General features: G+C 43.9%; 1 protein-coding gene across 2 annotated transcripts in view; it reads right to left on the reverse strand.

Annotated features, from left to right (window-relative positions):
- The window catches only part of Ankfn1 (ankyrin repeat and fibronectin type III domain containing 1), a 308,072-nt gene that overhangs the window by 111,821 nt on the left and 172,307 nt on the right, over positions 1 to 23,944 (reverse strand). For both annotated transcript variants that reach the window (XM_021213428.2, XM_029546190.1), the window contains 3 exons: positions 20,583 to 20,793; positions 3,429 to 3,623; positions 2,126 to 2,239 (listed from right to left, as the gene is read on the reverse strand). In XM_021213428.2, the coding sequence (XP_021069087.1) occupies positions 2,126 to 2,239; positions 3,429 to 3,623; positions 20,583 to 20,793 (520 nt within the window). The remainder of the gene's footprint in view (positions 1 to 2,125; positions 2,240 to 3,428; positions 3,624 to 20,582; positions 20,794 to 23,944) is intronic.

The following is a 23,944-nucleotide window of genomic DNA, read 5'->3' on the forward strand; positions in this document are numbered from 1 at the left end:
CCTCCTCCTTCTCCTTCCTCTTCCTCCTCCTCCTCCTCCTTCTTCAAGCAAACAAAATAATTGTCTTTGTCTCGGGGTAATTTCCCTAATATTTTTACAGTTAAATAATTACTTCAACCCCTGAATTAAAAACTGGCCATCTGTCTCTGTGGACACAGTAGGTAGCCAGCTGCTTTAAATAACCCTTTAGAGTGATCGGGTTAAGGGCTCCATTTATGTCCTTAGAAATTAGCGCAAGGAAGCCAGCTTCACAACGCAGCAGACAATTCTATTTATAATGCTTAATTAATCCTCTCCAGTTACTCACAGAGCTCTGTTGCAACCTTTTATTTCCCACCTCACCCAAAAGCTTCCCAGGAGAAGAGTTAAAAAAAAAAAAGTGAACACTGGTAGAATTTGCTGGGGTTTTGGTTAAGTACCAAAGAGCTGGGCAAATTAGATCCTGAGAGCTCACTAATCACATAGAAGATGGAAATGTCAAGTTGGGCAGCATGGGTGTAACATTCATCAGAATCCTGAGCTGGTGAGAGGGGGAGAAAGAGAAAGGAGGGGCTGTCCATGCTTAACCCTGCTGGCCAACCCCAACTCTGCATCTTGGCCAGTGAGACAATGAAGAAGAAATACGGAGCTGGTTCAAAGGATTAGTCTCAGGCTCCTTCTATGCATTCACTCGAGGTTCTGTGCACTTCACGAGCTTCTTCGATGCACAGCTTTTGGTGGTCTAAGTCGCCTTCTCTTTGACACAGAAAATCCAGTGATAACCAAGTCAACCTATTTGCAGTCTCCTACCTTAGCTATTACAAATAGAGTGAACTTAACCTGGGCAGTTCCAAGCACCCAGAAAGCTGCCCTATCTGCAGAGACATATGGTGTACTCTTGAGAAGAAACCCGGGGAAGAAGAAAGGAAGGTGTGGGCTCTAGGTAGAGAGTTTCACAGGTAGAGAGAATGGTGGGGACTTGAACACACAGTTTCCCATTCACGAGCACCCTGGAGCATGTTTAGAGCCCTTCACGGGGCCTTTCTGCATGCCCATGGAGATGAGAAAATCGACAGATCACTTTTCCTTTCCCACATTCGAGTGCACCCAGAATGCAGTGATTCTGGCCCTTTGGTAAGCCCCTAGCCAAACTCTGTATATTATCATCCCGATGCAGGTAAAGTGAGGATAAACAGCGATGCTTCATGACATAGCTGTGAGGACCAAGGAGTGACATACAGGTTCAAGCAGTGCTTAACACACAGCAGGAACTGCTTTGCAACCGTCCCGCCATGTCTTCTTCCTATGGGCCCTTCCAGTCCTTCGCCAGTGCTCCTGCTGTAGCTGGCTTGGGCTTGCTTCTGAACAGTTCTCTCATTGATTTTTTTTTTTTTTAAATTCTAAATCCCTGTCAGTCTCGCCTAGTCCATCATACACACTAACACCACTTCACACAACTACTTGTGATCTGGTCCCTGTCTTATCCAGTGGCTCTCCACACCTCGTTGAATGAAGTCTTAACTTCTTGGCTTCTATTTCAACTCCTCTCTACTGCTTCAGAGGAGCCAGGGTATTATTTCCCATACCCTCTGAGTTTCTCCTCCTTTAATTGTTCTGATGCTTTTTTGCATTGGTAGCTGAATTCTCTGTTGTCTCCATGTAGAATTTACATTGGCCCCAATATCTCTCCCCAGCTCCCATCTGTCCTTCAAAACCAAGTATCTTGGTGACTTTAATGACCATGCCACCATCCTACCATTATCTCCTTTTTTGACCCCAGTGACTGTCACTGGGGGTACAGTGGTCAGTTTCCATGCTTACTACTCCCCCTATTGATACCTCACACTTCAGCCTTCCTACTCCACAGATCAGCTCTGTTTTTCCTCCTATGACCCTTAGACATGAACAAGACGTTTCATCTAGGGAATGACAGCCTGGTCCGGTTCAATATCCCTGTGACTTATCCTCAGTCACCTTCCTGAACCTTCACAGTGATGTGTATGGCTCTATTTTGACTTCAAAAGTAAAGGGGATTAAAAAAAAATCCCACCAATGCGACACCAAGCACCCAACACACGCAAACCATCCCCACGCCCCAGATACCTTTCCAGGAAGGAGCAGGGAGAGAAGATGGAGAGCTCAGTACCTTTGTACCTGGTCACTACGGCTGCGTTGACACTGAGGGGCTCCTGAAAGCTGACTGTGAGGGACGTGCTGCTGGTTACCATGAGACAGGCATTGGCTGGCACCTCTGGGGCTCCTGGCACAGAGGGGGGAAAACCATCAGCATGTTAGCTTCTCAAACTCTTTCCAAACATATTTCTGCCTCCTTAAAGGGTAGTGGAAGCTCAGCCACTCTCCACTTTATTCCCTCGAGACAGGGTCTCTCATTGAGCCTGGAGCTAGCTAGACTGGCAGTCTAAAAGCCAAGCAATCCTCCTGCCATCTGTCTGCTCTGTTGCAGTGCTGGACCTACAGGTGGTATGGCCACGCCTGCATTTTTACTTGAGTGCTCGGGATCCAAACCTGGGTCCTCATGGATCCATCTCCAAAGCTCCTGCACTTGGCACTTAACTCTGTCCCAGAGTCAGCTCATTTGCTTGGACATCTTCTGAGGCTTTTAAAAAAATGGGACTGACTTTTCTCTTTCTATTTGAAAGTTAAACTACAATCCTTTTAGTTGCTCAAATAAAATCTTTTAGAATGAGAGCTTAGTGCTTTGCAAGCATTTGAGTGGTACATTTCAGTTTTAATGAAATCTTCTGGGATAAGATAAAAATATTATAGAATCCAAGTTTAATGTTTCAGAAACACCTGAGCTGTGTATGTTCTTACACCAGGGGCTTCACTCAGCAACATTCTGCACTGCCAATAACTGTTACCCTGTACTGTCTTACCCAAGCAAAAAAAGAGCTGGTTCAAAGAGTGGAAATGGAGATGAAAGCACAACTCACGGACCAGTTGACTATCTTTCTCTGTTGTGTTAAGTTCAGTGTATGGTTCTCTATTAAAAATAAAAATAAAAAAATAAAAAGCAGAGAATGGAAAACACCTTAATCTTGAACTTGAAGCAGAAGCTAGACAAATAGGCAAATAAATATTTTTCCAACTCCACATCCCAAAATATAGCCACTTAGACCATCAGACCATTGGGTCATTAGGCATTAGGGCGTAGCTGTGGGAAGTGCTAGATGACTGGGGATGTGGTGGAGGGAGGCCAGAAAGCACCCAGAGCTCAAGGCTGTGGCCAGAGAACCAATCAGGAGCCAGAAAAATCAAGCAAGACAAAAGACCCATTTACAGCCTCCCAGAGCTCTGGCCCCAAACAGGCTGACAACAGTCATCTACGGCTGGAGAGTTGAAAAATGAAATCAGTAAAAGACCTGTCTGTCTCAAACCAAAGCTCAGTCTCATAACGCCCCCCCCCCCAGCCTCTTGCACATACTCACGGGCATGCTCAAAGCCAGTTTTCATGCGTCGGTAGAGCCGGTACCTCCACTCCCAGGCCTTCAGCTGCTTCTCCTTCTCTGTGTTGTCCAGAGTGAAGCCTTCATTCTCCACCTGTGCAGACAGCTCACTCACCCTGTCCTGGGCCTCCTGGACTAGTGTGTTGAGATGCATTGCTCGGCTCTCCAGGCTGACAACTGGGAGAAAAAGAGACAGGATGACAGCTCTCCTTGGGAAGTGCGGTCGGTGACTTAGGCTGGGTCTCTTCTGGTTTGAAAAACTCTTGAGACCCTGGGATCTGTTTCTTATTAACAACCTATGATAAGGCCTAATATTACATTCACTATCTAATGGCAAATTCATCAAATTAAGACCTTCCCATTGCTCCTTGGTCACCTTGTCACATGCTTCCCAGTGAGGTCCTTTGGTATACTTAGTCACATTTGTATTGGTGACATTTGGAGGGACACCTGAGAACAGGGCCAAGAAGTCTGTGGGACAAATTCTCTGGTCATATTACATTCTACCAGAATTGATTTTCTAAAGAAACTTTTGGTGGAATCCAGCTCAAAATTTCTGCCTGTATCACATTCTTCTTAGCATAGAGAAAACTTTGCATGTTTGCCTCAGGATTCTATTAGCGTTAACCAATTTGTAGACCGCTAACGAAGTGTCTCAAACTGATGCCACATCTTAGCTAGTGTGTTCTGATGGCTGAACCCTACATTGATCTTTGATTTCAGTCTGCGTGCAGGAATGCGCCTTCTCCAGAAACATCCATGCCTCTGAGGTCAAGGCTTACTAGAGGTGTGTATCTGGGTCTTCCTGATATATCCCAAGCTCCACTTGGCTTACTCAGTCTGCCCTGTGTGGTCTGATGTATACCAGTGGTAGAAGTTGTCCATTCTTGTGCTTGCCTTTGAAGCTGCTTCCTGTGGTCTGCATGGGAGTGTCTGCTTAGGTGGTCACCTGTCACTTCTGAAGATCCCCACCCAGCCTGCCAGTGGCAAGACAGGAGACAGTTTCATTCTGGAACGGTGGTGGAAGACCACAGGAACAGAGACGTAAGTCAGAGAGGCAAGGTCTGCAGATGTGTTACTGGAATGTGTTTGACACTCCCTGCCTGTGAGAACGTGTCTGACACTCCCTGTGACCAAAACAATATTTCTTTCTGATGAGTGGGAAGCAAAACCCACCCATTTCATTCTTTCTAATTAATGGGGAAATATTACGAAGATAACTCAAGTGAAAATGTGTTAGGCATATTTTGAAATGGAAATTAGGTGGTTGTATATTCAGATACTCTGTGTTCATAAGCATGTCTGCGTTAATTACAGGAAATGAATACTAATTTATTATTGCCCCTGAGAACCATCAGTCTAAATTTATTTACAGATGAGGTCAATGAAAAATTAGCTGAGTCTTTTTTTTTTTTTTCCTTTTTCTTTTCTTCTTTCTTCTTGGAGTTGCTGCTCAGAACACCCGGGACTGTGTTCTGCTGCAGGCTTGGCATGGTTAATGAATGTTGTCGTAGCAGTCAATCATGTACTCGAAATACTGTCACGCTCCCTTTTTTAAAGCCTCAGTCATGAGCCGTGACAGAAAAATAAACAAATAAATATAAAGCCAAAAAAACTCTTTGAGCAGCTACACTGTGCAGAATCCCCCCGGGAAGGCTAAAGGAGACCAGAATAAATGATAATGTAAGTGCCAGGTTGTAGTGAGGCTATGGTGGTGTATGAACAGGGAGGTACTGGGGCGGGGGGGGGGGAAGACACATACACACACATACACGAGCACACACTCCAGTGGAAAAATTGGCAATATTAGTAGCCTCAAGGTGCAATTTCCTGGAGCAGTTAGGACTGACAGGCCAGTGCTAAATGCTGTTAATTTAACTAACTTCAGATTAATGGTAGAGCCTGCTATGACTGAAGCCCTCAAACACAGTCTCATTATAGGCTTGCTGGGAAGGCCCTAAATATAGGCATTGACAGTTTAAAACAAATTCGTATACATTTGTGTATTTTTAGACATGGTTAGGCGTCAGAGTTTGTGTCAGAGTTTTCAAGTTGATTAATTGACCCAGTAACTGCACCCTCTCCCCGCCGCCCCCTCCTCCTTCCACTCCAAATTACAGAGAAAATGGGGGAATTGTCCTTGTTAAGTTATTCAGTGGGTCTTTTATTGTAAGCCCGATGTTTGAATTGCATGCATGCGTCAACACTCCGGTGATAGGCACATGATTTATAAAAATAAATTTTTCTAATACTACGAAATCCCCCCTATTAATTTTTTTTTTTATATCCACAACCGTTTTTACGGGTGGGAATCCCAGGTGGCATTTCAGATGGACAGCTTCTCTTGAGGTCTGTGCGTGGCTCTCCCCGCCCCGCCCCCGGCTCCTGACATTTTTCCTGCATTCCCTGGCATAATACTTTTTAGTCCTGCACCCTCTGCTACTCCTAGACTTCGGCCCTCTTCCTCCTTGGAAGCAGTTTTGCTCTTTCAGAGTCTACCAAGAAGAGAGCCCTTTAAGCCTCCGCAGCCAAGTTCACGGTCCGTCCATGAGGGGCTATAGCCCAGTGCTTCGCAAAGTGGGGCGGTTCTGTGGAGACAGCGGGCAGGGTAGGAACTGGAGGACATGTCTGGAACCACAGTATTCCAGTGTCTGGGCTTTTCTAGAACATTGGTGTCTATGTGTAGAATTGAGTGGAAGCAAATTGTTTAGAAGCGCGAGTTGTGTTTATTATGGAGAAGAAGGGGGGGGGACCCTAAAACCCGGAGACTTTTTTATTTGAAAAAGAGAAAATATTCTGAAATTGTCCCTCCCCAAGGCTCAATCCCAGGTGTCCCCAAGACTGAGCTCACTGGCCTCCATTGTTACAGGTAATTATGTGGACAAATCTCAAAGGCATGAGGCTGAGCCTCTGTTCTCTAACCATCTCACCAGGCAAATCTTTATGTTTTTTTTCCTATGGATTTTTTAATAGCTTAATAAAACACTCTTTTGAAAGGTTTTTTTTTTTTTCCTACCAAACCAGCTGACTTATAAAGCAGTCAGGTTTCTGCCTATTATTAATGACCCATTTAACTGCCAATAGCAGCATCTGTTCAGATGAGATAATCAAGCTAACTGGGTTAATTTACTTTAGGCAAAAGCAAGTGAATATGATAATTATATTGGGCTGGGTAATTTTTATCATGAGCGGAAGTATGATAGGGTAGGTTTTGACACCCTAGAGATTGTTCTGGGAACCTTTTTTTTTTTTTTTTAACTTATTTATTTATTTACTTTTTTTAAAAATATGATTTGACTTGAGAATGAGATCATTTTCACTCTCCCTATTTTAAAGATGAAGAAGCCGAAACCCAGGGAAGCAGGTAGTCTTCTTAGTGCTGTCAATAACTCCGAGAACTCTCACTAAGTCAAATGGAATATGAATCAACCTATTATTGATATATTGCAGTTTCCCAGTCACTCTTCAGCTTGTAATTAGCATACCCATCTTGGCTGGCTGGTTGGGCATGGGTGGTGGGGATGGGGTGGCCTGTTTTCAGGCGGATTCTTCCTACCTGTCCACTTCTCTCTATCTTGGGTCTCTCTAGTCCACGCTCGCTTCTACCCACAAGCTGTTTCCTTCTCTAGCCTGGCGAGCTACTGATCGCTGCAAGCTTTAACCTTTTCTGTCTCCTGGCAGTCATCCCTTCTCCAACCCAGCGACTGTCCCTCCGAGCAGCCTTAGCCAGCACAATAGAGGGTCTGTGGGTGTGTGGCAAGCCGTCCGGCTGGGTTAAGACTACTTCACGGCTCCTGAAACAGGCTCCCCGCTATTGTGGTGTTTAATTATCAACAGTATTTCTACCACCCAGTGCTTCAGAGTGGGAATTTGTTATAAGACCTGCCCAGCTAATTAACTATGAGATGGGGGTGGGGTGGGGCGGGGGTGGGGGCGGGAGGNGGGGCAGGAGCTTGGTGTTCAAAGAATACAATTAGGGTTACTGTTTAAATCCTGAGATAGTGATGGGGACTGAATAGACTTTGTCAAGTGCTGGAATCTAGCTAGCTTAGGAACTTCAGATCCTTAAGGATTTCATCATTTTACCCCTCACTCACAACTTGGGAATTGGGGCCTGGCAGACAATTACATAAACTTCGAAACTATGAATGAGGGCAACATGCAAGTTAATTTGAATATTTTAAAATTTTGTTTTATTATGTGTCTCTGTGTGTGTGTATATGCCAAAAGACGCAGGATGCCTTGACGTTGGAGTTACAGGGCTCTGTGTCAGTGCTGGGACCTCAGTTTAGGTCCCCCGAAGGAGCAATACTCACTCTTCATGGCTGAGCTGTCTCTCCAGACCCCAATTTTAATTTTTCATAGAGATTTGAGGGAATAATTTGGTTTTTTTGATTTTCTTGAAAATAGAAGAATAGATTCATTCCTCTTTCATAGCGATATGACATTTTGCAATTTAACACACCTTTTTATTGTCGGGCATTTTTCTTCATTCTTGCTCTGCCCTGCAGATCAGCCTGCCCTTCTGCCTCTGCATCCCAAGTGCTGGAATTAAAGTCGTGCACCACCACCACCAATAATTCTCCTCTTTTTTTTTTTTTTTTTTTTTTTTTTTTTTTTTTATTGGTGATATAAATAAGACTCTAAGACAGTTGCTTCACCTCTATCACTGATAGAAGGATCCTTACACTCAATTTTCGATGTGTCTTCTCACAGCTGTCAGCCCTGCGCCCTCTTTGTCTTGCAAGTTCACTTCCTGCTAAGATAGCCTCCTCATTCCCCTAGCAGCTCTGAATCTGAACGAGCATCCTTATCTTCAGCAGAAATATGCTCTTTCAAGTATTGTTTCCATGAACGGAGATAGTCCTCGAAGGGAAGCAGTGATTCTGGAGACCACGTAGTATCCTTAATAGATGTCCAGTTCCAGGGAGTGAAGGCCACCTGTCCCTCACTCAGGATGCTTTTCTTCTGGTTCCATCTGTTTGCCTGCAAATTTCATGATGTCATTAAAAAAAAAAAAAAAAAACAAAACTGCCTAGTAATACTCCATTGTGTAAATGTACCACATTTTCTTTATCCATTCTTCGGTTGAGGTACGTCTAGATTTGCTGTGCCTTTTAAAACAATGCATGATGAATAGCCACACAAGCCCTATCCCTGGCATCGCTACTGTCCCTTAATCCCACATTCGACTGCCTCTTTTTGCAGCCGATACGGCCCCACATCTTCTAATTGTATTCCCAGACCTCAGCCACCATTGATATCCACGGTCACCTTCTTTGCCAGCATGGTGGCCATAGCCTGAATAAATTCGGTCTCTCCTGCCTGAGAGATATGGCTGTTTGCTTACTGCTGTGGATAATGACGAGTGACCAGATGCTGGGCAGCCACATCTTCAGTAGAAGAAAAAGTTCATGTATGTCTTGGCTTCTGGAGTCTTCTCTTGGTTTGTTGCTGTGTTGCATAGAAGCATGTAAAATAAATTGTCTTTCTGAGACAATTTTGTGCTTTGTCTCTGTGTTTATGACTGCAAGTGTTTATAAAGTTAAAATGCTTTTTAGTCTTAAAAAAGAGATCTGTAGTTCTAGCCAGTCTCTCCACCATGTTGAACACAAGGTTCTTATCTGTAAAGCTGGCTTAACAAAGATGCCCACCTCACAAACCGTGCTAATACTAGTCTCCACACAGGTTTTCATTAGTATTACTTTAATTTGATTTTTTTCTTTTTAGAGACACACATAAAATAAACCCAAATGCTTGTTCTTATGAAATAGCTTGGTATTTTTCCATCAAAAAATAATCTCTTGTTCCAGATTTCTAAAAAAAAAAAGTCTTTTCCAAATTTTAAAAAACATAACACACGCAGAAAGATTGTCAAAGCGAAGGCTATCTGTGATTTCTAAGAAGAAAACAAGGTCACTTCAGTATAAACCTTGCTCTGAGAGCCAATATCCTCTGGGCAACCAAGAAGGGCAGTTAATAAGATTTATCTTCGCTGATCGCAAGTGACAACCTTCGAACAATTCTGCAGCTAACTTGGCTTAAGGTAGTAATGCCCCAAAAAGTGAGGCAAGGCATCTCAGTGATTAAAGGTTTGAAATCAAAGACACCCTTACTGTAGAGAGGCTCAACAGCCAGGTCTGATCTGCTTGTCTTTTTGAGATCCAGAATGCAGAGCCCACTTTGGCTTCTCTTCGGTCTCCAGCTGTGGAGTCTCTAAGCGTGCAACAGCAAAGGTTGGAGAGATCTAGTGATTGTTTCCTTTTAACTGCCCCGGAATGTTGTTCTCCTGGGGCCTACCCCACCTGGGCAAGGCCTCTGGGGTGTCCCTCTCTGCTGCAGTCCATAACGTGGCTCTGCAAAGTCTCTGGTACAGAAGTCAGGACTGGCGAATCCTGTGTTAATGGGTCCTCTCACCCAGGGTTCCCTAAATTCAAAGAGGGGAAAACAAACACTCCACATGTTTTTGCCAGGTTTCTTAAGGAATCCAGATCGGGTCTGAGTCTGATGACCCTGTCTGATGACCGAGGACCCTTCCCACACCGTCCACAGCACATAGTCTAAAGTCACATAAGTAGAATTTCCTCATACTAACATTAAAAAAAAAAGGTGAAATTAGGTTAAAAAAATGTATTGTAGCCAACTCAACAGGTCCAAAATGTTAATAATTAATGTTAATTGGTGATATTTAAAATTTACTTTCTTAGAAATATTTAAGTGTACAATATGATCAACCGTAGAGGAAGCTGATACAAAACACAGTCCTCTGTTTAAATGAGAGTCGGTACACTCCAGCTATCACCTCTCCACGCCTTGCCCTCTAGCCTCTGTGATCCCTATTTTCTCTGTTGCTGGGAATCCAGTTGTTTCCGGTTCCCTGTATAAGTCAAGTCATATGGCACTGGCCTTTTCTAGCCTGGGATATTTCACTTGGGATGAGGCTCTTGGATTGCATCCTCAGGATCACAAAACTGAATCCCCTCTCTCGTCAAGGTGAAGCGATACTTCATTGTGCATCCAGATGCCATTCCTCTCCACAGTTTTGCTGCTGACGGATTTCTATTATATGGCTGCCATGGATAATGCTGCCGTGGATAAGGGAGTGTGGATGTCTGTTTGACAAACAGTCCAAATCTTTTGGGTAAACACCCAGAAGTGGGATTGTTGGATCATATAATAATACTATTTTTAGTGCCTTTTTTTTTTTTTTGAAATGCCAAGTAAGAAGGCTGGGACGTCACATATGCTAAGCATGTGCCTTGCCAGTGGGCCACACCCTTAGACCTATTTTTAATTGTCAGAGGAAATGCCATATATTTTCCAAATTGTTTATACCAATTTCCATTCCCCACCAAGAGCATAAGAGGTCTCCTTTCCACATCTTCACCAACACTTTTTTTTTTTTTTTGGTTGTCTTTTTAGAAGAGCAGTTCTGACAAGTATAAAATTGCATCTTGCTGTGTTTTTTTTTTCCTTGAATTTCTCTAAGGTTAGTGCTATTGAGGAGTTCTTTACATTCCTGTTGGCCAATGTACATCTTTTGAGTGTCCATCTCTGCTCAGGAGTCTTGCCCGTTTCTTAACTGATTCTTTTTTAATTTGAATTCCCTCTGTATTTTGGGCATTGGCCCTCTCTGTAGATGTGTGCTTACAGATAGGACTCTGACCTTAGATGTGTGCTTACAGATACCTCTATCCCTGCTTGTTTCTTCTCCGAAATGGCATTATTATCCAATGGATTTTTACCTTGATGCTATCCCTGGCCCCCACCTTACCTATTTTTGTCTTTTGTTACTCATGCTTTTGGGGTCAAATCTGAAACATTATTGTCTAGACCAAGAGCGTGGAGTTTCACCTCTTTGTCTTTATCTGTAAGTTTATAGTTTAGTCGCATACTTAGGTCTTTAATACATTGTGAACTGATCTGTATGTGGTGTTAAGGTAGGGGTCTGATTCCATTCTCATGCTTGGTGGTATCCAACACCGCACCAGTGCTGGAGAGCCCACACTTCCTCCCTTGTAGATACATTCTTGGCTCCTTTGTTAATAAACAGTGGTTTCCATTGGCCAATGGACTGGACATATCATGCACGTGACTAACATCTATGCTGCCCATGTAGTTTTGCAACGGAGTTCTACAAACTCTTTAAAGAGTGTAGTATTGCCAGGACATACCATCCACAGGGCTGGTATTGTTTATCTTACCACAGAAACTGCGTAGCAGATGGTAAACATTTAAATTCTGTGCCAGAAGCCCCTGGATTTTTTTTTTTTTGAGAATGATATTGAGTGACATTTGGGGTAGGGACAGTTAGGGGTTATTTACGATGTGTGAGGACATGAACGAAGTACTTGAAAGGTACCATTCCACTACATTCATAACTGTCCTAGATTAAGAGTGTAGCAGTCAGCTTTCCAGGAAGATTCCCTGACCTCTGACTTTTCCAGGCACTCAGTGTCATTGTGGCAGGGTTGGTCAGCATAGCATTAGTCACGTTAGTCACATTAAATAGCATTTGGTCATGTCTAAGATTAGGTGGCAAAGGACACTTTTTCCTGCCTTGGTTGATCTCTCTCACCTTCTCGGAACCTCATCACTTAGGAAAGCCAGCTGCCAAGTCACTGGTTTGCCACATGGAGAGGCCCATGTAACCAGGGATGCACAGTTCCTCCCAGCTCTGGCTCCGAGTGGGTAATGGGATAGATCCTGTAACTCATTTCAATAGCAAGGTGATAGCCATTTTGTGGATACTCTGAGCATCCATCCTGGTCCCACATTTCTAATCCATAGAAACAGAAATAAATGTCATCATATGCTAAGTTTTGAGGGTGATTGAATACCTAGTGATATAGATAGTAGCTAACAACGGATTATGTCCATCTTACAGATAAGGAAACTGAGGCCTGAAAAGACTAAAGATTTTTCTTACAAAGTATCGCAATGTGGAATTTGGAACCAGAATTCCTTGAGTCCAGAAACTTGGTTTTTAGTCTGTGCTAAGGATTTGATCTAAAAGCATCATCTCCAGTGGTTATCTTACATGGTATGGTGGTGAGTGCGTGCTGAATTGGGAGCAGTATGGACGCCTTCTGAACCAATAACAATGGGAATGTTAGGAATTAGGGATAAGAAGCTAGAGCGTAGATATAAGCACAAAAAGGCACTGATGAAGGCAGTCAAAAGCGCTGTTCAATTCTATCTGTAATATTTTAGGCCTTGACAAAGAGAGCTTGTTCTATGTGGGGTACATTTAAAAATTCAAAGCAAAAAAGCTGACTCCCAAGGGAAGGGAATCCTGCCTTGTGCAATACTGTGAATGAACCCGGAGAAGCCAGACAGGACAAGACAAACCTCAGGACTATATGTGTGTGTGTGATATGAACCTTATAATGTTCAATTCACGCAATCAGAGAGCAGAAGGCCGTTTGCCAGGTTCTGGAGGCTGAGGAGGTGAGACGCCATGGATCAGAGGGGCCAAACTTCCAGTTAGAAGTTTGACAAGTCCTGGGGACTCTATGTGCAGCATGAAGAATGCCGAATGTGCTAATGAATTTGATTATGGTAATTACTCTGCAGTGTATACAAATATCAAACCCTTATGCTTTGAAGATAATCACATTTTCCCCCTGTCAATCAAATATCTCGAAATTAAGAGAAAGAAGCTGTTGTTGAAGAGCGGGTGATTGAAACTGAGACTGGAGCCACCTGAGAGTCATTATTTAGAGACCCAGAATAGGGTCAGAGTCACCCTCCACACTGGGTGACATCCTTGCCTTTCGATTGCAATATGGATGTTAAGATGTTGAGCATATATAGTGGTTGAGATTCAAAAGCCTTTACGCATCTCAACTAGAGTTGAGAGCCAGGACAAGGTCCCCGTGGCAAGATAGTGTGGTGTGCGCAAGGACAGAAGGGTGACATACTGTGGGAGGTAAGCTCTGAGGAGCAGACTTGCAAGTCAGGGTGAGGATTTACACCCCTCTTTTAATGAGGCAGATAAGAATAAGTGATTCACTCAGGAGATCCACTTAGGGCTCATTTTCCCATATTCTTAATGGCAGCAAATCTTTGTCCTTTGAGAATTACCCAGTCTGTGGAATAGGGAGGGTGATGCTGCTGGCCGGGTGTCACTAATCAACCAGTCTGGTTTTCTCATGCAGGGACTCTGAAGACAATCCCAAAAGTGTTTCGGGCCGTGGCAGCGCTGTTGCAGCAAGCGTGTGGCGTCTCCCAGGAGGGCCCCGGGGAAAGACTAACATTGGCTTGGGTTGCAGACTTTCTGCTGCGTTTGTTTACACAAAGCCGGCCTCATTAGTTTATAGTCACACCTCTTAGACACAGCCTGCACCGTTCCCAGCACCAGCACAGACTCCTGGCTACGGCAGAAATGAGGGGCACCTCCTGTGCGCTGGGGGTTGCAGCACAGGGGTATGTACTGTCTGCGAGTGACAGTTGCTCTGTGGCGGTATTGTACGCAATCTCTGAATATAACGGTTCTGGGCAGCACAGGGGCAGGCTTTTAGGGTGTGGGAGGGGCTCACCATACAGCAGAGTGGAAGGATCTGGAGAGACAGGAAGATGTAAGTCAAGGGAAAGAGAAGGAGCATCCCACATACAGAGGAGCATCCCACAGTTTTGCTAGTCCACATCACTAGACAGTGAAAAGTGAAAAAACGGGCAAGGGGCCAGGTACACTGAACATTAAACTTAGCAACTGTGTCTACTCATGGGAGTAGATACAACCTAAAGTACCCCAAAGCATAAGTTCCTGGGAAATTTACATCATTTCCCCCCTACAGATAGAGGTGTCAGAAGATGAAAGTTTATATCAATGCTTTCTGAGTATCTAGTATGCCTTTGGTACTAGAACCAAAGGATGAGCCAAAAATGTACAAATGTGACCAGGTCTGCACAAGGCAGGAATCGTAAGGAGCTAGTGTCTTTAGGACCGGTGGTATTGACAGGCTTGCATGGTAGCAAAAGAATGGCAGCCTCAGATAAGGAAGACTCTGCGTGGCTGTTGGGCTGTGACTGGCAGATGGAGTGGGATATGGTAAGTTAGGTAGAGGGAGGGGTTTGGTTGGGGCTTCTGTACACCAGGGCAGCAAGGCTTTCTCGGATAGCAGCTGCTCCATGAGTCTTAGCCACTGGAAAGCCATCAGTGCCCAGAAAAAAAGTCTTGCGGTTCCCCGGCTTAGGGTGGTCCCCAGCGGCAGTCCTTCCAGGTTCTGGCCTGTTTCCTAGGGTCTTCCAAGCTTGTGGGTAAATAGGTGGGATGCCCCGTAAGTTAACAGCCAGCGTTTTCCTCGGTGGGAGTGACTGCTGCAGTAGATCCCCAGGGGTTAGCCGAGTTTCACTTGCCAGAAGCCAACTCTAGGCCAAAAGTGTTCTTTGAAAAAAATTCACTCCAACAGTTCCCATGGCTTTAATTGCCTGCTCTTCTGGGTGGTGGGATCAAATCCGGTGCTGTCCTCCTTCTTACCGCTGGCAGTGTGAATCGTCTCTTTTCCCATGGTACCCATGCTGCATCCATTATCCACCCACTACCCATGAAGTAGCCATCGCCAAGAATCAGATTGACTCCCATGACACTGCGGTGCTTGGGTTCAAAAAGAACCTTTGTCTGACTTTAATAATGTTTCCCAAGGTGAGAAGGTGGTAATGGTAAATTGTTATGTTTTATTACTAGTGTTATTATTAGTCTCTTATTGAATGTATAGGAGAAACATGACATGTAGTTACATACAGTGTTAAATATAGTGATAGACATAAACACATAGATGCTGCTATCCACAGTTTTAAGCATAGATCGGTATCTTGAACATATGCTAATGGTAGACATCTTTTCTTTGTTCCACTTGATTAAAGGAGGGAGGGACATAAAATAAGTGCTGAATAAAGATAGTGGATTCATCTCCCGGCTAGGCTGGGGAGTCTGCAGTTTTGAATGGCAACTTCAAGGGATTCCCCTATGCATAGGGACAAGTATATGACTGAGTGTCAAACAATGCTAATAAGAAATACCCTCATTCTGTTGGCATTCCTTCTACACTCTGCCCAACAATTAACTGGCAACAGCCAGGTAGGCCTCCTGGTTTGCTATAAATGGAAGTTTGGCCTCTCCTTGCTCTGTCTGCCCTTTTATTCTCTCTGATACCCTTTGCTCTCCCTGACCCTTTTCTCCATCTTTCCCCTTCCCCTTCCCTCTCTCCCTCTCCAGGAGTTCCTAGCTGGCCTCTCCTCTCCTCTCCTCTCCTCTCTTCTCTTCTCTCCTCCTCCTCCTCCCTATCTTCCTCCTCCTTCCTTCTCTCTCTCTTTCTCTCTTTCTCTGTCCTTCTCTGCCCTCTCTTTCTCTGCCTCTACTCCCTTCTCAACTCCCTTTCCCATGCCCCCTAAAGAGTTGTATGGTTGGTATTTGGAGGGGTTTTGATAGATAGGGATGCCTCAGCATCCTTGGCTTTTTATAAAACACAACACACCCAGCTCTGCAATGCAGGGTCCATGGCTTTAGAGGTAAATACTAAATGCAACCAGGTTGTGGTTCCTGCTAAGAAATGGGGCAAGTCACAGAAGAATGTCTTCTGAATCATGTTAGTTGGCAAAGCGAAAAGGGTATAGGGCTAGTTTTGAGAAGAACAATACTCAGAGCAAGGGGAGAAAGGAAATTCACTATCTAAGAGACCTGATATTCTGCCTTGACATGGTGGGTGGTCTTTAGAAAAGCTTAGAAGTAGAGCCATGGAGGGAAGAAGCTGAGTCTGTGCTGTGCAATTGTGACATTGTGACACATAGGTCTAGGTTAAGGTCCTACCTCTCTACCCCATTCACTGGGCAATACCAGGTAAACGGCTCGACTTTCCTTGTTTCTAGTTTCTTCATAGTCAGATGAGAGAAATACCTCCTGCCTTTCAAGTCAGTGGTGAGGATAGAGTGTGACATCAAGTGAGCTGATGTCAGCAAAAGCATTTGGTGTATGTGTGTGTATGTGTACAAATATATGGCTATTTGTATGACTGAGGATGCATGGGTGTATGGGAATAAGTGTGTAGTGTGTGCGTGTGTGTGTGTGTGTGTGTGTGTGTGTGTGTGTGATGGGGAAAATCAGTCACCTTGGGTTTCATTCTTTGGATGTATTCCACCTTATATTTTTGAGAAACCATGTCTCATTGACCTGGAGTTCATTGAACAGTCTAGCCTGGTTGCCAGTGAACCCCAGGGATCTGCCTGTCCAGGCCTCCTCTTGGTGCTGAGCCTATAAGCCTGCAATGTTGCACCTGGCTTTGTTTTGTGAGTTCTTGGAATCAAACCCAGGCCCTGAAACATTTTACTGAATGAGCCATCTCCTCAGCCAGCAATAGCATTTTTTTGGCCTATGTAAAGCATCCTAAGAATTTAAGACTTTGTTGTGATTTTTCTTCCCTTAAGTCATGCCCTTCCAGCATGGGAGTACTTTGCAGCAGGTGTTTGCCTCTGGCTATAGACAGCAGGCTGCAGCTTTCCTCCTGGGAAAGCTCATACCCCTGGACCAGAAGCAATCTTATTTCTTTTGTACTTGATTTAGAAAGTGAATTTAAAATTCCTGCAAACACTGTGTTCTTCTATCCTGCCTCTACCCAACACAAATGGCTCCCTAGTGCACAGAATGGAACAAATAAATGCACCACAGGATTTCGGCAAATAGCTACAAAGAGAAGATGCAGGAGCCCACTGATCACAGTTTTCCATGCTGGTTATTCAGAAAGACAGTACATTTGTATAGAAGGACCCTGAGATTAGCATCCAGTGGATTTGGGCTTGTGTTACTGACATCTGTTTGTTAACAGTGTGACCTGAGGTCAGTATGCTTGCTGGTTTAATGTGGACTTGACACAGGTTGGAGCCATTTGGGAAGAGGGAGTCTCAGTTGAGAAATGTTTCCACCATATTGGACCATGGGACATTTTCTTGATTGGTGATGGATGGTGGGGGGTGTCTAGTTCACTGTGGGTGATGTCATCCCCGGGCTGGTGGTCCTGGCTGCTATAAGAAAGCAGGTTGAGCAAGCCATGGGGAACAAGCCAGTGAGCAGCACCCCTCCATGGTTTCTACTTCAGTTCCTGCCTCCAGGTTCCTTCCTTGAGTTTCTGCCCTGGTTTCTTCAATAATGAACTACCATGTATAACTGTGAACTGAAATTAACTCTTTCTTTGCCAAGCTGCTTTTGGTCTAGATTTTTATCACAGTGGAAGGAATCCTAAATAAGATAATCACTTACCTTTTCATAATCACAATTAAGCCATTTAGTATTAAAATACAAAAGTAACGCATACAGGGACCTCATGGATACTCAGTTGACATTTCTCATTTTGCATATGTTTGAGTTTGCAGATGTCATTTTGAGTTCTTGGGTGGCTAGAGCAACTTAGGTATCTTATTCCCAAGAGATTGAAACCTAAACATTATATCTTACTGTTCCTCCTTTTACAACTTTGCCCTAACAATGTGGTCATCATCCCAGTGAGAGCAGAGAAAACCCAGAATCTTTAGCATATTTGGTTTGAGTTTGCCCAGGTTGTTGGTACTTGAGTTCATCTCTTATGGCTCAGGTTGCCTTGAACTTGCTTTCTAGCCAAGAACCACCCCGAACAACTTCTGATCTTTGCATCCCTACCTCCCGAAGACTAGAATTACAGGCACACACCGCCATGCTCAGTTTCTGTGGTAGGTGCTGAGGATCAAAGCCAGGGCTCTGTGCGCATGCTACACAGGTAGATACTCTGTTAACCACACCGCATCCCCAGCCCAGTACATGAGTGCTCCTATGGGTGCTTAATTACAAATGGAAGGCCTTTGGCACATCAGGAGTCTTACAGTTCACAGGGACAATGCGTACTTCTGCAGCGTCTCAGGCGATGAGGACTAATGTTTCATCCGGCCTAGGGCACAAGGAGTGGTAACACCCACCTTGTTCTTACAGAATGGGGTTTAGTCTGTACTGTGTGTCCAAACCCTAAATTCTCTCTCCATGCCCAGCCCCCATCTTTTTGGTTCTTGAGGACAGACATTACTGCAAATGAATCAGAAGGCAGCAGAGATCCCACTCAGCCCCAGCTGTTCTTCCTCCTCCTTTTCCTCTTCCTCCTCATCCTCCTCTTCCTCCTCTTCCTCCTTTTTGCCCTCCATATGAATCTTCAAATTTTACTGAGAAGGAGTGGCCTTCTGACCAGGCAGCTCTTCTGCAGAATCCCCACCGCCCCCCTACTCCTCCTACTCTTTGACATGAGCTTGGCAAGTTTAGATTTCCTTGAAATAGCGTCCTGATATGCGTGTCTGTCTCAATACCCACTCTTTGGGTAGTGGTGGTGGTTTCTGAGATCTGGCAGCTGAGATGTGCGAATTCTAATCATGTCCTAGCTTCCTTTGATCTTCCAGTTCTTCTAGGGCCCACCACTTAGAAATAAGCAAATCAGTGTGAGCAAAACTTACACTTTGGTAAGTTGTCTAGGGAACCTAAAAACTGAGCCACTGTGGTCATTGGATCAGAGAGTTTGCACCAAGGGGAATGTGAGTTCTGACCTCATGGTGCTGAGGACTGAGGGTTTCCCCCATTGTAAAGTACGCACAATAGCACCTAGCCACACTGTACATGATTCCATTGTGTGAGAAGTCTAGAAGGGGCAAATTGGTGAAAACAGAAACAGCATCAGCAACAACAACAACAACAACAACAACAAAATGAGTGTTGATTTCCCCTGGGGTTGAGGGTGTTGAGGAAGTCTAAGTAAGAAGTCAGGTTGTAGGGATTCCGTAAGGTGATGAAGAAATTCTGAAACTCATTGTGGTGGTGGTCACCTGACTCTGCATTACAAAAGAACATTACATTCTTTAAATGCGTGAATTTTATGGCACGTGAATTCTGTCTATGTATCTGTTACCTTTCATTCTACAAACAGCCTATCATCTCTACCACTCACTCTATATCACTTATCAATCATTTATCGGTTCTACCGTCTGCCAGTCATCTACCCTGTCTATCTATGTATCTGTCTATCTTCTATTAATCTTCTATCTATCTGCTATCGTTGACTACCTGTCTACATTATCTGTCTTATTACTACCATCTACATTATCTGTCTGTCTCTTGTCTGTCTGATATCTATCTCTCGTCAACATTATTGTTATGCTAGTCCCAGTAACTGGCACCAGTTCCATGGACCATTCTTTAAAGTAGCCCCTTGACTGACTGTCCCAACTCTACAACTGTCTCCTCTGTTCATTTTTCATAGAGCATCACAGTGGTCCTCCAAAGTAAAGGAGACCACACAACTGCTTCCCCATCACACTCAGACTTTAGATGAAAGCATCTTCACATGGCTACAGGTCCTGTACTGTCTGGTCTTGGTGACTTCATCCATGGTCACCTGTCTTATTTGCTCTCTCCCAGTACCTCAGCTTCCTTTCTGATCATCTCAGGGCTTGTTCTTCCCACTGATTCTTCCCACAACAAACCCCACACCTCACAGTTTATTTCCTTTATCGTCTGGGACGTCAGTCATCCAATACCACATCAGCAATGGCTCTCTTGCCCAATTCTATTGAAAACTGGACCTTCCTTTATTGACGGATAGCTACTCATTTGTTTTGTTCGCAACACCTACCACTATTTGAAGTTATGTTGTAATTTATCAATTAATTATTGGAAGTCTCTTTCACGAGGATGTCAGTGTCTAGTGAGATCAGGGAGCTTATGTAGTTTGCCATTGCCTTCTTAGAGTGGGGACAGTGTGCACTAGGTGTCTGTTGAGTGTCTGAGTAGAGCCCCAGCACTGACTATGGAGGCAGAGACACAAACAGTTGTGCATTTGCTTCCTACAAATGCTTCGCTGTTCTGTGTCATCATTCCAAGATTCCATATACCTAAAAGCTTGGATTAAATCCCCAGGAAAGGGAAAGGCTCCCTTTCAATACCATTCATGGTGTTTTCATTAGAGAACAATTAAGTGATTAGACTGATAAACACTAATTGATTTTTGCATGAAAGTCTTTGGAAACACAGACAGGATTTCAGGGTCTGTGCTTAGTGAACCATTCCTGCTCGGTTACCTTGGTGACAAAGGTCTGATGGATGACATGGGCTTTCATGTTAGGCTTACTCACAGTGTGGACTCTCTCTGGCCCCTGTGCGCAGAAGAATCCTCGCAATGGGCACGTTGTTGGTCATGATGGCAATGTCCAGGGGTGTCAGCCCTTCACTGTTCGGTGTGTTCAGATCTAGTTCTTCCGGTGTATACTGGTAGAGGAGGAGTTGCACAGCATCTAGGTCCTGTTGCTCAACTGCCTCAAACATGGCTTCGTTGCCCTGGAAGTTCTGAAGGAGAAGGAAAGCAGGTTGGCACCATGTCCCAGCCAGTATCTCAGGACCTTGGAGATTGTTTCAAGGGTCGCACAAACACATGTGGGTGATGTGATGACAGAGATATCATTTATCATGTGGCCTTCAAAGTCAGCACTCTGTCGGCCAGTCCATCCATGGTTTCTAATAGACACATTGAATGTGATAGGATGACTTTGCGTTGTATGGGCCAGTCTTTAAGATGGTGAGAAAATCAGCTCCCTGTAGCTAGTCTGCTGCTGTTGATGGAAGACTATTTGCTAGGTTATTAAGAGATGTTTTTAAACACTGGATTAAGCCAACTTATTCCTTTGTTTGCTATAGCATCTCCCAGGTCCTTTAATCATGTTAATATGTATTTTATTGCATTTCACTTTACCTTTGGGGTAATGTGCTGCAGAGTGCAGCCTGAGGAACACAGTTGTTGATAATGTGGGACAGGTGGTTTTAATTATGGCTACTTTGTATCCATAGTTCACTTTGATTGTTTCTCTCCACTTTTTTCCCTCCTGCTCCATCCTCAGGTGGTACTATCCCTTATCTTAACAGCTAGTTTAGGTCTCATCAGCCCAGAATCTGTACTGTTACGAAAGTAATCTTCCTAAACTATAGACATTTCTTGTCAATTCCCTACATTGCTTGTAGTCTCATGATGCCTATAATTGTAGGCCTAGTTTAGTACTATTGAAGACTACCATCAGTTTCACTGGGCCAAGACATGTTCAGATGACTACTGAGTAAGACCTTTGGATTTATCTTCCAAGGTGTTTCTACGGACAATTAGATCACAAAGGTTCCAATCTAGTCGATGGATTAAATCTTTGATGGATTCTTAATGTGGTAGCTTCATTGAAAGGAGGTGAAGGGGTGGAGATGGGGCCTAGCTGGAGGAAGGAAGTCACTGAGAGCACGTCATTGGTCACTGGGAGCATGTCATTGGCCACTGGGCATATGTCTTGCTTAGGTCTCTTCCTATATACCCTTCTGCTTCCCATCCACCAAGAACTAAAGAGGAGCCTTTGCCATACATTGGTGTCCTGAAGATCTTTCTGCCAAGTCCACAACCCCAAATAAAGCCTTCCTCCCTTAGGCTGTCACTGTCAAGTGGTTTTGTCACATTCACAATAAAAACTCACTAATACATAACCTGGCTGCTATAATCCCACCCTTTCATAGCTCAGACTCCTAACTATTATATACATTTTTTTTTGAGACAGGGTTTCTCTGTATAGCCCTGGCTGTCCTGGAACTCACTTTGTAGACCAGGCTGGCCTCGAACTCAGAAATCCGCCTGCCTCTGCCTCCCAAGTGCTGGGATTAAAGGCGTGCGCCACCACGCCCGGCTATTATATATATTTTTAAGCTGAGGGGAGAGGTTGAAGTGGTTTTCCCAGGAAAGCTACAGTGGCAAGTGGCTAATGGTTTAAAAGGACCAGAATTCTAATATTTATAAAATACAAATCACTTATAGGAAAAAAAATGGACTCTTTGGAATTTTTTTCTTAAAGGTTAACAATAAACAAAAAAGATCTCTGGGATATTCACAAATACTATTTTTTTTTTTTTTTTGTAGCTCGCCAGGGAGATGGAGACAATATCCTACTTCAATATTTATGTGTTATTTCTCTAAGAATTGCTTTGTCTTTAGAGATGTTGGAATGCTATTGGCCTCGACCTGGTGCTGGGATCTGATCAATATGTGGAGGATCGTTAGTGACCAAACGTTTAGGCAGAAAGATTTTATTTTTAGCCTCGTCAAAAATTGATTTTCCCTCTGCAAGGCTTTCGAGTCAGCTTGGGCTGAGCACAGAGTAGCTATAGGAACCTGGGGAAAATACAAGGCAATTATGCAAATGCGTGTTTTGACAACAGGGACCCAGAGGAGAAGGCTGTTGTGGTATGCTGTTCTCTTGCTGTAAGACACTGTACTGAAGAGAACAGTGACTTTTCTACAGTCTGCCAAACTGAAGGGCCTCTGATGCTTACCCGGCTAAGCCCTCCCAGAAGATGGGTGTGAAATAAGAAACCGTATTAGAAAACATATGAGTCCAAAATCAAAACATTGCCCTGTCTCCAGGGTGCCTTTATCTATGGTTTTTAGTGTCTTTAATTTCTAGTCTGCCAGGTTTATTATCCCTATTAAGTTATTTCCTCCTGCAAACTCTAACTTTCCTTCTATCTGGGAAGAAAAGGCCTTACTTCTGCTTTGATTTCAAACGTAGTCCTTACCTTCTTGCAAAAGTAATCTAGTTGTCCATGTGAATATCTGCCTGCCTCTTTGACCCACAGCCATTGCAGAAAAGGACCCAGAACATCTGTCATGTACTCTGTATGCTGCCTGCTATGACCCAATTGCCATGACAGCGACACAGGGTAGGCAATTTAGCAACAGGAAGATATTAATTTTTCCTGATGGACTGATACACTTTTCATTATGAACTAATGGGGGGCATGTCATGCCTGATTGTCTTTCCTGGTCTGCCTTGACTGCCTGGGAATGCAAAAGTGAATGTAATGCTGCATTGCATGGAGTATGTTTGGTAGATTTTGGTATACATGCTTGGTTTTCCACCTATTTTCTTTTGCTGGTCTTTTCTTTTCTGTCCTCTCTCCATTATATGATAAATAGAATTCTATGCCTGGATTTGATTTTGAATGTTCCTGGAAAGTATGTGAAATATGTGTGTGTGTGTGTGTGTGTATGTGTCTGTATGTACACATATATATTAGAATCCTACAAATGATTTTAATACTATTATTTGAAAGAGCACTGGTGCTCTCAGAACATCCATTTAATCTGAAAGATTCCATACTTGCCAAACTGAGCACATGTGTGTTCATGTATATGAATGGTAGCAAGCATTGCTAGGACCGTAAGTTGAGCCCAGAACCTTATGCATCCTTGGCCAGAAGTCTGCCCCTAAGTCCACACCTCTATGCTCTCAAACTGAGGATTTGGGGGATTTATTTGGTCTGGTGGGGACAGAAAAATATTAGGGAAAAAAATTAAGAAAAAAAGGGGGAAAGGTCTTCCATTCATCCAAATGTAGTGTGATCTCTCTCTCTCTCTCTCTCTCTCTCTCTCTCTCTCTCTCTCTCACACACACACACACACACACACACACAC

This window comes from Mus pahari, chromosome 14 (assembly GCF_900095145.1).
Source record: "Mus pahari chromosome 14, PAHARI_EIJ_v1.1, whole genome shotgun sequence".
NCBI classification, from domain to species: Eukaryota; Metazoa; Chordata; class Mammalia; order Rodentia; family Muridae; genus Mus; species Mus pahari.